This window comes from Coccinella septempunctata, chromosome 3 (genome assembly GCF_907165205.1).
Source record: "Coccinella septempunctata chromosome 3, icCocSept1.1, whole genome shotgun sequence".
Taxonomy (NCBI): Eukaryota; Metazoa; Arthropoda; class Insecta; order Coleoptera; family Coccinellidae; genus Coccinella; species Coccinella septempunctata.
In genome coordinates, this window is record NC_058191.1 from 32,130,044 (window position 1) to 32,146,963 (window position 16,920).

General features: G+C 33.7%; 1 protein-coding gene across 2 annotated transcripts in view; it reads left to right on the forward strand.

The window, feature by feature from the left end:
• The window catches only part of LOC123310122, a 71,315-nt gene that overhangs the window by 20,441 nt on the left and 33,954 nt on the right, over nt 1–16,920 (forward strand). For both annotated transcript variants that reach the window (XM_044893515.1, XM_044893516.1), the window contains exon 2: nt 10,765–10,893. In XM_044893515.1, coding sequence (XP_044749450.1) covers nt 10,806–10,893 — 88 coding nt within the window. In that variant the 5' untranslated portion in view covers nt 10,765–10,805. The remainder of the gene's footprint in view (nt 1–10,764; nt 10,894–16,920) is intronic.

The window sequence follows — 16,920 nt, forward strand, 5'->3', positions numbered from 1 at the left end:
AATGCCGAAAGTGATTAAAAAAAGAGACAGGGATTCAGGAAGTGCTATTTAGAATTCAGGTCCGCTCATTCAAATAGTTATACCCTGATATTCTAAAATCCACAATACGTCAGACGGTAGCGAACATATTCAATGTAAGAAAATTTATATAATGTTTCATCTGAATCTAAACGACTTATATTTCAGCTGAATATTTCCACAATAAGAAAGAATGTGAATGAAGAGGATGACAAGTAATTTCCTTCTATTAGGAGACCCAAAAAAGTGGTGGCATTTGAGAATTTTATGTCTGAGTGAATTATGCGAAAAGTTTACTACAGGATTTTCGATGAATGTCATCGTAGAATAAGTTCCCGAAAATTGATTTATATATTTTTCATTTGACTTGTTCTATATATTGTAAATGTCTCAAGGTAACAATAAATACCTAATTATTATTATTATATCAATGCATTAAGATGAACAAACACAAATACGCGCCTGTTAATTGTTTATTCATGTGAAATTTTTGTTCAACGGTGAAGTTGCATTAAGATGCAATTGAAACTTCCTTCAATTCCTTTTACTTATATTGGTGCAAGATTATTTTTGTTGAAGAATTTAACATTCTTGTAATTATCTGTTAATTCCTTCGGGAGATACCCATTCCCAACCACTGCATCATATGCATTTCATCTTCGAGTTAATATTTTTGAAATCTACAACTGATGTAACGTATTCAAACTTTAGCCAAAGAAGATAACGAACATTAACTCTCCTCAAGCTAGTGCATATTATGAAATTATACTGATCTCTTGTATTTTTCATGCAAATAACTGGATTTGGTATGCCTTCAATCAGTTTGTATAAACTTCAAATATGTTCGTCACATATTTTCCGAAGAGATCCGACATTGTCATAAAACACATAATAACAGAAACTTTTACGTATAACCCACAACATAGCGTTGATTTAAAACCCAAAAATGTTTTGACAAGCTTCATAACCCCACATTTTCGTACTATACATAGTGAACTATGTCAAATTTCCATGGCCAACCGGGTGCTAAAATTAAAGTGAATGGAATATAGATCTCCGGTTTTTGAATATGACATCGTTATTTTTTATCCTCCGGGTTTTTCAAAATTTTTGGTGTACCAATAATTTTAAATTTTTTTTTAATTTGCAGCAACAACAATGTCTTACTATCTTCAATTTCTCAATCATCGTCATTGATATTGCCAATTTGTCCAAGACATCTTCAATATTCTGGCCTGATATCAAATCATTAGCATGAACTTATTCAGTAGTCATGTTTTGTGGCAGTGAAACACCAGCTAAGTGATGCGCAGAAAGAAAAAATAAGTAGATGTTCATTCTGAGGACAGAAGATCTCTCCATATTTGAGCGAAAAAGATTAACTGTGTTTTAAACTCGTAAGTGGAGGTAACCCTACTGTTACTGGTACATCAACAGGACTTCTTCTTGTTAACTGGCAAAAATAAAACTTGGGAACTAAGATTGGATATCGTTATTGCACTAGCTAAATTATTATTACATCAATCTCGATTACAAATATCCGTCATCACAAATAATAAATCAAAATTTACAAATTTCAATTACTTGCGCTTATTGTTTTTTCTATCGAAAGAATCTCACCGAAACTATTCTCACGCAAATTGGAGCGTGTCTGCAAATATAAAATTTCTCCGAGAATACAACATCCGACAAACTTATCATTCAAGGTGTACGCTCTGCGATTTTCCCTAAACCGTTCTCTGAACCGAGCAAGTGTTCCGTTCCCTTTTCATCCATAACAATTTCATTTCATATTTATTAGGGCGCCATTCCTTTTTATTGACATCCAGTTTAAAATATCAATTCAATAATCCAGGGCACGTAGGAATTTTAGTGGGAGTTTCCCCATTCACAATGCACGAAGTGGGAGGAAGTATGAAATATAGCTTCAGACCCTGGAGGGTAAAAACTTCCTTATTTATTGGATTCATTATATTTCTTGTCAAGTCGTATTTTGAAGTTGCAATTTCTTTCCGTCGTCGCCGTTGGCAGTGTTCGAAAAACCACGAACGCCGATGTTTTTCAACCAGATAAGGAAAAAACCAGCGCTTTCACCGCGAGAATGATATTTTATGAATTCTACATTTGTGCTTGTGGTATACCCGGGAATGACGAAGGGTTTTTGAGGGTGTAAATCATTATGTGGTGTTTTCATGATTAGAATTCCGAATTTCTAAGAGAAATATCTTGTCTGAACGAGACGAGTGTACCAGCAGCACCATAAGTATTGTTCACAATTGTAACAAAGCTCAATGGACAAATGAGCCAAGCAATATTACTACAGAAGAGAAGACTGCAACCCACAACGAATCTAGAAGTTGACGGCAAAGAAATCGACTGGAAAAATGAAGCCAAATATTTAGGAATAACGCTTGACAAAGTACTTACTTGGAAAAGTCATATCAAACAAGCAAACAACAAAACGAAAGCAGCGATGAATAGACTCTACCCTCTGACAGGAGGAAGAAGCCACATGTCGAAAGAGACAAAATTGAAGATAATCAAAGCCCTTGCTAGGTCTAAACTGACTTATGGATCAGTTGCATGGAGTTTCGCGGCAAAGAGCCATATCAAAAGAATTTAGGCCACTGAAACCAAGCTGCTACGATGTGCAATAGATACACCTTGGTTTGTCAGGAAGAGACAGATTTATAGGGACCTAAAATGGGAAACCATAACGGAATTCATGAACAGAAAAGCAGAGAAATTATTCGAACAGCGGAAATCCATCCGAATCAAGAACTCAGGAGACTAGTGGACTACGACCCAGAGGAAGACAAAAGGAGAATGCGAATTTACCAGGAGACCAAGAGAACAATTAAAAATAGATCAAAATAAGAACAGAAACTCATTTAAATATTCAATGAAGTGTTATCCAATAGAGGATAAACACATAAACCCCAGCACGATAGTGTGCGAGAAGAAAACCGACTAAGAGATGAACGGTTTATAGGCAAATGCCCAGAACCAATATTCAAGAAGCAGATTTTTAGTGGGTCTCGAGCTCAGGAGAGTGAGAATCCCCACACTTGTTCCCCCTCGAGGGTGGTTCGTCTGACTTGCAGATTTTCCCCCTGCTACACCAAAAAAAAACGCAAATTTTCATTCAATTAGAACTGAAGGTTTTGTTGTTTGAATTTGAATTGAACAGGAATTTTAACCTGACGTCCCGTTATCCTGGGGAAGAACCAAATGAATATTTCAGGGTTAGAGGAATGATATCATCTAATGCGGATATAGAAATTCTCAGACAGAAACAATCATTGATCTATGAATAATTATGTCGTCTTCCTTTCGCCAAGCCTTAGAAATCTTGACATTTAATCCTTGCAGACGATCATAGTATGTATCTACTTACTCATGCTCTTAGCACTGTACTTTTGAATCATAAATCCAATTGTTTTTTCAATCTGTAAATGGTATCTGATTGGTTCAATGAAATAACACTTGAAATAGCTCGATTAGGTACGTTGAATGCTGCTGAATAGATAAGGTGGTTATTACAAAAATTGAAACTTTTAGAGACGATAGGAAATAGAACTGAATAATTCACTATATTAACATAGCCTTGTGGCGTCAATCTGTCTCAATTCACTATAATGTTGCAACTCTTGAAAAATCAATATTGAATAAAAAAAATTACAACAAAATGGACGTAATGTTAGATATAGGTGCATACCAACAGCTGATATGAATAACCACAAGTGTTTCGATCTGAATTCTATACTCATTGCCTCACTGTTTTAGGCGTTATCATTTTCATCGTTAGATATATGTTTTATTTAGGTAACCCCTTTTCTTTTTTTACCCAGAATCGCCTGAATCAATAAAAAATATAGGTTGCAATTAAAAATCTTGAGTTTTTATAAATTCAGTATGTCCAAGTTGATGATCTTTTCATAAATACCATGTAGGGGACGATGGGGTAATTGCGGACGTGGGGTAACAGCGGACACAGGGATATCTACTAGATCCTTCTCCATGCGCTCAGTTATCATGACCAAGTTATCTAGTTTCAATCATCTTTAGTGTGAATAAAATAGTTACTACCGGTGATCGTTCATACTTTTCAAGATAAGTCATTTTGAAAAATTGTGTAACTTGTGATCTAATTTAGAGGATTTTTAATTTTTCTTGTGGTGTATATCGAAAAAGTGATGTCGAATAGTGAATAATATCTATCGGTTGTTTTGTTTTAATAGAGATGATGCTCAAATAACATTCAACAAAATATTGTACTAGTCTCAAATTTTTGTTTTATTATTCTTGAAATACCATTTGAGGTAATTGCGATCAAGGCAATCACCCCATATATGGTGAATACAAAACAAAAATAATTATTGTTTGTTTACAGATGTTTCGAAAATGAATATGAAAGACATAGAAAAATAATTTTGCAACAGAAAAAAATGGACTAATTCTGCCTTTTCTACTAACTACTATTTCTTAGACTAAGAATATTTGTAAAGTGCGGTAATTGGGTACACGAGAACTGTTCTGGTGGAACATCGTCCGAAAAGGGTTTTATCTGTGCTTTCTGCAATTAATATTCACCTCAATTGAGTAATTGCGTGAATACCCTATACTGTTTGCAACTAACCCAACACACGTCCGCTTTTACTCCAAATGATTCGGGTAAATAGGTACCTACGGGCAGAAAGGGTTTTGTATTTCTTGCAAAAAACAATTTTGTTCATTAATTCCGTGAAATTATGAATGATAATTCTATAGTTGAATAACCAAGGATTAATAAATTAATAAAATAAGACTGATAAGTTATTATCTACAAGTGTTATACTTAATTTTCCCCATCGTCTCCTTCATATTGAGTCCAAGCATCAAACAGTTTTATAGTGGAATAATTGAACCTAAAAATTTTTTCATCGAAAAAAGTGTGACAACTTTTTTTTCATAAAAATCCTAATAATTGATAAACTCTTGAATATTTAACCAAGGAGTAGTATATTGTTGAAATTGCCATCAAATCAGCTGTCTCATGATGCGAAGATATTACTGGGTCTCAAAATATTTTAGGGAGAGAGTTCATTGTCGAAAACCCCAGCAAGCAATTTTTCCGCACAAAATGAGAAGAATTTCTCCATAAGCGTCCAATAGGCCAACACGGTGAACTTCCCTGTATAAATTTGATTTTCCATATGTACTTATTGATAATGAACTTCCTCCGAGTAAAAACTTAATTAATGAGATAATTACTGAATAGTTAGTCCGCCTTAATTTTTCAATTATTTCACAACTTAATCTTTGAGTATCATAAAAAAGTTTCTGAAGTATCCCAGACAAAAATGAGATGTGCCTATTCCATCCATGTCCGAGTCATCTAAAGAAAATGGTTCGATTCCTGGATAAACGACCGGACTTATACAGATCAGATTTCGTGTTTAAATGTCACAGCCATTTCCGCTCTGATTCGATTCCACCGATAACATCGTAGGAAATGAGGGAGAGGATCCTTTTATTGCGAAAGGCCCCAAAGGGCGAACGTTTCTGTAGCAATTATTTAAAATCACGAACCCTATCACTTCGTTTGTTCCGACAAAGGATTTCTTTCTATGTTGCCCAATAACTCAAAGGGGTTTTGTGGACTTTACCTATTCCTGATTTCAAGATTAATCAGTATCAAAATAAGTGATTACTGTTGATTGATTCGTTTACAGTGTCCAACCGGATAAAGGAGCTTCGGTGATGGTTCGTTAATTCCTTAATCTAGGCCACAATTTCTGAAATGTCCTGTTTGAAGTGAACAGAAAACAAAATTTTTCGAAATGTTGCTGATATAACTCGGTATAAAACTAGACTAAACTAGAAACTGAATTAAGTAGGTACATGGTTACTACCAGGAGTTTACTTATTTCACGTGTTTCGCTATATGTGGTTAAATAACTCATTTTAGTAAAAACTCATACTTATTCCAGTTTTTGATTCTTTATTTTCATCGATCACATCAATTCAATAACAAAAAACCACGGTGGTTTTCATAGGTGTGTTGCATAGAACAGTTTCAAATTATTAACTAGAGTTACCTCAGAAAAAAAATTCAGACCACAACTGAAGAAAGAAAGAATTTGAAATATTTCAACAAGCACAATTTTCAATCGAAACATTTTCAATATTCATCGTTTCAAAAGCATTGCATGAGGTGGACCGAATTTTTCTTGTTGTTCATGGATAAGTACAGAAATGCTTGCCCACCCTTTGGGCAAGAAAATTCACAATGGAAACGTTTTTTTATTTTATGTATGCCTTGTCCGAATCATTTTATAATCCTTTGAATTGTTTCGGCTATCACATACATACAAGATACAAGGGATGCTAAAATATTTATTGCAGTTGAGTTCTAAGTTTCTTGAACGACACGATTTTCATGAAACTCTGTTTGTGGGTTCGGCCCTGGAAAGTTTAGAATCACCAGCAATACTGGTAGTTGGCGTTATAAAGCCTAGACCCTGCTTAAGGTGCCTTTGACAATTTTGATGAATTAGTTGATTGTATTCAGGCAGGGCCATAGATTTATATATAGAATTATGTCCTATAGATGGAGGGTATTCAAGAATTCAAATGATTGAGAATTAAACTTTAACGTTGATATTGAATTCTTGATTTCATGACAGGACAACGTCGGTCAGGACTTCTAGTCATTGTATGGATTATGCTGTCAATATAGGTTGAATAAATTTACATTGAATTAATTTATTTATGAAAGCAACGGAATCTGTCTTATAACCTTCATTTTACTACTGAAACCGTTCAACCATTTCAGAACAATCTGAATTTATTCGTTATTTCAATTAGGTACATTACTTCATATTTTAATATCTTCAAAATTTAGTATATCTTGATTATACAGGGTGCCTGTAAACATCAGGGAGATGATTCCTCGATGAAAATAAGCAGGGGTAGTTCCTACAAATTTTTTTCGAAATCGACCTCCCTTCAAAGATAGTCTTTGGAAGGCGATGACGAGTTGACAGTAATTTTTTTTACGGGTTCTAAAAAACACTGAGACATAAAACTATACATAATATGAAGCTCTAAGTAGATGTTACTCACACAATTTTTTAAGATCTCATAACTTCACTATTAGGTGTTGAAAATAACAACCCCTTGTAATTTTCCTTCAAAAATTATTTTCATGGGATAGATTTTCGAGAAATAAAATTCTCTTATGGTTTCCCATTCAATTCTGGAGAAAAATTCTGTTGCAAAATTTCGATACAGTCTATACTTTTCTCGGAATAAATAAAAACTTATAAGCAGTTCTGATCACTGTTTATTCCATTTTATATAATAAGTATAATAAGTGTTCCATAGAATGACTAACTCCCGCTAAAATACATGCATCAACTCTCCCTCATCGACTTTCGTATACAAGTTTTCATTTATTCCGAAAAAATATCGAAATTCTGCAAGAGACTTTTTTCTTCAGAATTGAATTGGAAATCATAAGAGAATTTTATTTTTTGAAAATCCATCCCACGAAAACAATTTTTGAAGGAAAATGATAAGGGGTTTTTATTTTCAACCCCTAATAATGAAGTTATGAGATCTAAAAAAATTGTGTGAGTAACATTTACTTAGTGCTTCATATTATGTATAGTTTTATGACTCAGTGTTTTCTAGAACCCGTAAAAAAAATTAAAAACTGTCAGATCGTCATCGCCTTCCAAAGGCTGTATCTTGGAAGGGAGGCCGATTTAGAAAAAAATTTATAGGAACTACCCGTGCTTATTTTCATCGAGGAATAATCTTCCTAAGTCCTTCGCATTTGTTTACAGGCAGCCTGTATACCCCGAAGCAGCTTTTTGCCTGTTTGTTTCTACTTAAAATTGCGGTTCACTGATCATGTTACAGAAAAAATATTTGATTAATAATTAATTATATTGATTTTTTTGTTATGAAATGCTTCATTTTTTGCATTACAAATAATTCATTTTGCCTCCTAGTCAACTACACTTTCTGTTTTTCGATTCGATCTACCCAAATGATAGTCAGTAAAGTTTAGAGATGCATGTCTTGAAATTGTTTGAAAATAATTAATTTTAATATTTTAGCTCTTTGCTTTCTAAAGTCAGTTCAAATCAATCAATTCAAATTCAAATCGAGATTCAAATGAACATTTCCGATTGAATTAACCTAATTCACACTATTGTAGTTTGGAAACTCTGTATGACATTCTGTATATGCAAAAAGAAGAGGGAATGAGTTCACCACCAGTGATAAAGGAATAGAACCATTAACCTGAAAAAATAAATGTACTCATCATCAATTTCGCCGAGCTAGAGGATACAATGAAACTCCTAATCCCAGGCAGGGCAATAAAAACATCGAGTAAACGGTATAATCGCTTCTACCAAGGAGGAATTCCGAAGATATATCAGTTTCACGATCGTTGGAAGGCTGGGGTGACCTTTAGCGATAGACCGTTAGTAGTTGGGAAAACACTCCCGTTGCATTATAGGAGTCAATAACAAAGTTCATTGCATGCACCATTACGATAAAAATGCAATAATGCAAATTGCTTTGTTTTCCATTGAGTGCTGCCCATTGATGGACGTTGTATTGCCCGTGGGTATCAAGGGCATTAAGTTTCTGACCCATTTAGTCACCGTTACTAGAATAATGCAATGAATTTACGACTTGAGGATATCCCTCGTCTTCTTTGATGGTATCTCGAAATCGAACAGAGGGGAGTAAGATTTGGACAGAAGGTACAGCTTGGCTAGAGTCCTGGTCCTGTTGATTTCCGTTGCCTTCTAGGATGACTGCTTTGGTTTTATTTTTTATTTACCTCAGTTGCCCCCTCATAGTTGGGGAGCCCAAGGAGTAAATTCGGGATTTACTCGAGCGTGTCCGATTAATATAAGGGGGGATTCCTTGGACCCTGTAGAGGACCTCTGCTAAAAATTTGACCTGTATATAGGGGGAATTGTCTAGGACAGCCAGTCAGAATAGTAAAAAAGAATGATCATTGTACTTCCTCGAGCGTGTCAGATTAAGAAATATGTGGTTAATTACATGTTGAAAAGTATATATGTATTCTCTTATCCTGACAATTAAAGCGTGCAAAAAAAAAACGTCACGTGTACATTCTCGAGTGCGGGGGCTTTTTTTCTCATTAAGAAGCTAATGATTCAAGAATAACGGAAAAGATATAATATGACAGTTTCAGTAGGCCGAAACAATAAAAATTGGCCATAAAGGTCACAAGGTTTTTTTGAATTATCCCTTGTCCTGGGCTTTGTTTTCGTATTCATTATAAAAGTTATAGAGCACAACATTTCCTACAAATTTTGTCCGAAGCAATTTATTCTACGTTTGAACGTTTTTGAGATATATAGCGATGAATGTACATTACACTGGGTTTCTATTTACATTGGCCTTTGCCTTTCTTACGTGTGGCTAAGCTCCTCGTCCTTATCGCTCTCTAACTCGAAAACGGTTGAGAGTATGTAGAAATGCTTCAGACAAAAAGACAAAAGTATTGAATTTTATTATCTACAACTTTCACGGTGAATAAAGAAAGGATTAGCGGTACAGGAAGGGAGATATTTGAAAAAAAATAATTGTTATCATCTTCAAACTGTCAGATTAAGAAAACCCACCCTGATTATTGTCAGATTAATAAGTCAACACGTCTGCAATATCGAGATTAATCATCTGTAAGAAAATCTGACACGCTCGAGTATGTTCAAGTAACGATTTTTTTGCATTTTCGATGTACCGCTATGACTTTGCGTCACTTCCGAATTGTCAGTCTCTTGAGAAGTAGCTTCTTCTGAGTCCAATTAACATATTCTCTAAAAATCTGACACCCTCGAAGAAAAAATTTTTTCCTACCATTTTCAACCACCTCGCAATCTGTCAGATTAACATGAATTCATTATCAGAGACAGGTTGGGCATATACAGAATCTTAATCTTCGAAAACCTGCGAATGCTTTCCCCACCGATGACACTTCAAAATCCACTAGGTCTCTACGACGCTCGAGTAAATACAGATTAAGCATCGTCGGCTCCCCAACTTGCACCCTAATTCGGAAAGAACAAATATGTGTTAACGAATATTGACAGTGTTGCATATACCAGTTAATAGTGTAGGCATTATTTCATTTAAACTTTTGTTGTGCATGATGTCGGGTCTTGAGCATTGAGCATACACGGACATGAACTACTCGTCATATCTTCAGTAACTAGCAAAGCTATGAATGGTTATGAATATATCCAAAGTAGTCACAGGCTGTCATTAAATTCAATAACCGAAAGTGAAGGAACATTTCATAGAGAAGATGAATACACCGGCACTAAATCAAATATACTCATTTGAGCTCAATCATTGGTAATCGATAATTCATGGGTTTACCAAAACCTCTGGAGCTTTGTGCAAAATAACTCATCTTTGATTAATATAGGATACCGCCTGATTTTCGATTTTCAATATCCTGCTTACTGCGTGTCCAGTCTTGATGCCACTTAGTATATCTTTTTCATATGGATCAGATATAGCCATCATGAAATAATCCCCTCCTGTTTCACCTGATGATTAACCTATTTCATTTCATGTGTAACAGTTCGGATATGAACTCATTAAAAAAAAACACATTAATCTTACTCCACTGATTGTATATCTTGAGGGAACTAAATCTTAGGGCAGTGAAAAATGGATGCCTAACAAATTTTTTATTCCTTTCAGGACTTCAGGAAGATAAGAACTCCCCGCTGCAAGAATAACTGATGAATTATGCTCTGCCACTGATAACATCTAGAAGACTCAACATGAAATCTAAAGTTGTTTTTTTCGCTTTCCTCAATTTTCTCTTAGGTAAGTGAATTAATTCAGAAACCTCGAGACTAATTAGTTGCTGCAGGACTAAATTTACCTAGATTCTTGAAAACATAATGTTAGCATTATGAGCTTGTTATTCGAGGTACGGAGTAAAATGTATGCTATATAATGATGAAATGGAACCAAGGGGTTCGTATTCCAAATCTCTACACCAGTCGGAGCTTGTTTGCTGAAAGTAATGTGATATAACGGTATATGAAGACTCCGAAAATGCTCTATTTTCAAATGCAACTGAATTCAACGCTGGCAGTATATTCAAGCTTCATGTTTTCAAGGAGTATTTCTAATTATCCTGTAGGGTATCTCGATATAATGTTTGAAGGAATTTGATGGTGTAATCTACGTAGACAAAAAAAGGGAAACTTTACATCAACCTATAGTCGGGAAGACCATGTTATCAAAAAATATGAGAATTTGAAATAATAGCATTCTGTGAAACAGTCTGTACTTTGAAAACAAATCTTCTCCTGATTCATATAAGATTTTTGTCCAATGTTTTTTCGAAGAATCTAATATTGTTCAACTCAATTTCGGAATACCTGTATGCATGTTGGGTAATTATTTCGGCAGTTTCCATATTCTTCTGCTCAGGACTTCTGAACTATAAGGAAAATATAGACTCCTACACGCTGTTAGTTTATTAGGTTGTCCATACTTAGAAGAAAAATAATAATGAAGATCTTCATCCACATAATAGTCTACATATCAAGATTTCAATAAAAAAATAATTTTAATATTAAATTATTCATGGAAAGATAAATAATCAAAAGTATCGATAAAGAACAGTTTGATTGGTAATCACAACTGAATGAGTTACTCACTTAAGAAACATTATATTACAAAACTAGTTTGACATCCCAGAAAAAGAATTCTAGGTATATGGTTGATAGGACATGATTTATTTGTTCCAAGGAACAGAATCATATTTCGATAAAATAGTATTGTGTTCCTTTTAGCAGTGAGAAGGTTTTGATAAAAACTGCCATCGAAGACATATTTTTGTGAATACTTTTTTAAATTTCTTCGTCATAATCAGAATGAAGAACTTTCTGCTTCAAAAAGAGTTCCTGAAAATTCCCAACATTCAACTGGTTATGACCAATTTTCTGATCATCCTGAATAGAGGATAAACTAAAATTATTCTGGAGAGTGTCGGATTATCACAAAAGTTATATGATCAAATTCACATTGAAATTTGAAAGGAAAGCTGTGATAATTTATTGAAATTCCATTAAAGGAAACGAAGATTACTTATTTGCGGTATAACCGTAAGAAACAAAAAGATATTTGAGAGTCTCTCGGTATTCTGCAGAACATAATAATGAAAAGATCAGGTGTAGATTTCACAAAAATTTTTGATGAGTTTGAGAAATGATGAACTGAATTTGTTTCATTTGTTCAATAAACGAGTATTATGAGTTCAGGATCGGAAAAATTGTTTATGAAATTTATGTTTTCAATATAATATAGTTGACGAAATTTGGAAACTAAATGATCCAGTTGAGGCGTTTCCAGAATATACAGGGTGGGTCATTGACTCGTACAAATATTTTAACAGTAGATTCTTGAGTTCAAAAGAAACACGTATTTCTCCTACCATTTTTTTCGAATCGGTTCGGTTTAAAAGAAACAAGCTGTGGAAAATCCATAAAAAATGTTATTTTTAGTTTTATCCCACAAACGGTTTCAGCGAATGAAATGAATTTTAGAATATGGTTTTCGATTTATTGGATGAATCTTTTTCGAACATAAGATATCATACCCATGTCCACTAGTTTTATCATGATGACCATTACGTATCATAAAAATACCAAAAATTCAAAAAACCCAATTCTTGAAACTAAGTTGAACGCCATCTAATGAATATTTGCACGTTTTGTAAGATAAAAGTATTTTTTATATTTTCTTTTATAATCAGCCGTTTTCGAGTAATTTGATGTTCAAAATTCAGTGATGTCACTGAAGAAAAACACCTCACCAGGTTCTGATAATATAAGTACAAGAGATCTGATTGTTTTGTACCCCATTATTAAAGACCATCTATTGTTTCTGGTGAATAAGAGTATAAAGAGTGGAATTTTTCCAAGATTATGTAAGATCGCTAGAATAACACTTGTGTTTAAAAAAGGGAATAAAGAAGAACCGGCTAACTATAGGCCGATATCAAATACTTCAATATTTGCTAAGATAATAGAAAAAATAATGAAAAAAAGATTAGCGAAATTACTAGAAATATCTAAACATCAATATGGATTCCAGGAAAAAAGTTTAACTGAAGGTGCTGCAATTGATGTCATCGTACACATATTACAAAAACTCGACGAAAAAAAGAAAGTCGTAGGTGATTTTATTGATCTGCATAAAGCATTTGATACAATCGACATAGCTATCTTACTGAAAAAATTGAAAAGAATAGGAATACAAGGAAAATCTTTCAAACTGTTTCAGTCCTTCCTTACCGATAGAAAACAATATGTGGTTGTTGAAGGTAAAAAGAGTACTTATAAGAAAATCAGAACTGGAGTTCCGCAGGGCACAGTGCTCGGACCACTTCTCTACCTAATATATGTTGAAAATATTGTCATATCAGGTTTACTGGGTGAAGTCTTCATGTTTGCGGATGACACAGTCATCATATATAGGGCAGAAAATATAAGTACTCTGGAGGAAATGGTCAATAGGGATATGCAGAAGTACAGTGAATGGTTGAACTCGAATAAACTTGTCATCAATGAAGAAAAAACTGTATACATCCTGTTTAAGAATAAAACAAATAGCAGCAACATCCATCCACAGCTGTTTATTAATGGCAAGAAACTTACACAAGTGAAAAAAACTAAATACTTGGGATTGATCATAGAAGAGACATTGAAATGGAATGCACATGTGGACATGATCATAGACAAACTTTCGCCATTGGAGTCGAAGCTTCGTCATTTACAGCCATACCTTGACGAGAGGACAAGTAAAAATATATATTACGCCTATTTTCATTCAGTACTCAGCTACTTTATCGGTAATATGGTCAAACTCGGTAAAATTTAATCTAAGAAGATTACAGAGATTACAAAATAAAATAATAAAAAGACTTCACCACCTTCCCTATGAATTTCCAACCAAAGAATCATATAAAAATTATCCATACAAGAAGTTGGACAAACTGATCAAATTACAACAGTGCAAACTCATATATAAGCTAGAAAACAATCATATAAAGAGTCACAATCCATTGAAGAAAGTCCAAAATATGACCAACCGAGAAACAAGGCAAAACAATTCATACTACTTATATAAAGCAAATACGGAAAGTCGAAGGAGGGGTCCCATATATGCCAGCTTGACAACTTTTAATAGCATGCCAGGTCATATCATGAATTCATTAAAGTGTTCATTTAATAATTTCAAAAACTTAGTTATAAGTCAACTCTAATAACAACATAATTGTTGAATGATAGTTGTATTTCAATAAATAAATAAATAAATAATAAATAAATAAAAAGTATTTTTGAAATTTGAAAAATTGGATATTTTGGCTGAATACAACTCTGTTTAAGATCCACAGATGTGTAATGTCACAGATTTAGTTAATTAAGGTAGTTTTGTTTTTCTAGGGTTGGCACTGCTCATTATTAAAATTCAAAATGGCTACCTATATCTTTTTATTAGGGCCGAATCAGAGAAAATGGTATTGGAAAAAAGTGTTCCTTTTGACCTCAAGAATCTACTGTTGAAATATTTGTACGAGTCACGGACACACCCTGTATAAAAATCATTGAAGAATCCAAAAAAAAAATGCGAATCATATGATAAGTCTGACTGTATTTGTTTGGTCCGTTATCCCCATTACAGAAAATAATTATTTGTTATTCATTGCCAAAGTCAATGTTCATCAATATTTCAGATAACATTTCTCGTTATTTCACGATACGTCCATTTCGAAACGTCAATTTGCCTCTACCGAATTTATTATGGGAATGAACTTCAACGTTCCATCGGAGATTTCTATCTGCCAACGATGGCTCCTTCCGTTGGGTTCGTTTCGTTGCTAATTGTGCATGTACCCGAATGCAATATCGATTATATCACGCCATTATCTGTTGATTCATTGAGCAAGCCCATTAGGTCCATTCATGGAACTGGATCGAATTCGTCCATTGTTCGTGGGATTTTTGGCAATTAATTGTTGTTTTCCGCGTCCATTGTTCAAGATGGGATTGCTGGATGTTGCGTTACATCATTCGTTGCATCCTTGAATATCAATTCTAGGATGCCAATTGAAATATGGAATGCGGTAGGTTGATTTCGTGAAATATTGCCTACGCGATGTGTACCAAGGATGGCGAATTCTCGAGGAAACTACAATGCAAGACCTGCGTGGATGATGGCTCATTGTTGAAAGTTTTAAAGTATACCTACTGATATCATTGAAATTTGTTGTAAGAATAATAATTTATTAACCCTCAACAAGATGAGCTCTAAGTTGAATACGCCGTTTTGATAATTGGTCACATAATTGAATATAATAGTCAGTGCAAGTAGGTATGAAAATCTCGTGCTATATAACAACTATCACTTCATCCCCTTGTTCTCCTCCTACTTTCTTTATGTTCCTCACTTCATTCAGTATTATTTAAGCTCGCATAACCTAACACAGTAGTACCATTGAGTATTGAAATTATAAATTGAGTCCATGGTAATACCCAACCATAACATAATTCAACAAAACATAGCTCAACTTAACATAACTACCCAGTTCATTACTCGATTCCGTCTCTTCAAGAGAATTCATTAAATAACATTCTCTTACCTCACGTAACCATAGCTAACAAAGCATTAATCAGCAAAGCATAATCCACCATAACTCTGCAACACATAACGAAACATCATTTATGTAAATCAACATCACATAGCATCAAATGAACCTTTGCCTGCTAGCATCGGCGATATATTGTACTATTATAGTCATAAGGTCCTTTCGAGTGCATATTCTAATTGTCAGAATTTATTGTAACCGAATAGTAGTAGGTATTTGTCAGCTATGAAATACAAATTTTGGCGACAATGCTTTCTCATGCAAAATATACTATTTCTCCATTTTGATAATGATTTGTTGAATATCGGTTATGAAAAAAGCCTTTTCACTGATTACATCGGATTCGTGGAACTTTTACTAATTTTTTTCTGCCTTTATGGAGACAAGCAATAGTTTTTACTTTTGTATTTTTCACTTCGTTATATTTTTATAGTAATTAGAGTTGCTCATTTTTTTTTTGATTATCTGGCATATCTAAGATATTGTTTTTAATTATGATTTAGGTCACTTTTAGTAACAAAAACTGACAGTATGGTTGAATATTATACTAATCCAGCATATTGCCTCTGCTTTACCTCACAAAACATAAGATTTCCGATATTTATCATCAAAAAATGAATTTTTGACAAAAAGGTCCATAATTTGCCATACGACTGATTGTTTTCACTTTTCTTTCTCTTGTCATTAGACTGAACACACAATCGCTTCAAATGGAGTGTGATATTGGTTCTGATGAGGATTTACATTGAATGTAAATTACAATGAGGAACAATTTATTGCTGAACGAAATAATCATCTCTGCCCATAATGATATCGCCCACTGATGTTGTATAATATATTCATTATACTTATTTATTATTTTGTCTAATGGAGTTGAATGCTTTTGCATCCATTGGTAATATTTCGATTCATAACGTTACATGTTCTACGCTAATGAATATAATGATTTCCGATTAGTTTTAATTTCCTATCAAAAACATTAATAGTAACATGAAATCATTATACTGAACTTTGAAGTATCTACCAATTAATGAAAAATATATTTATTTTTTAACTCTCATCGAAATATTTCAACATAAAACGCTTGTTATGACCTTCTGAGAGTACCATCCTGCTTCCTAGGAGAATCAGGACAATAAAGCATAATAATCTTATTGATTTAAAAACTCCTTCTTGCCTTTATAGCCCAT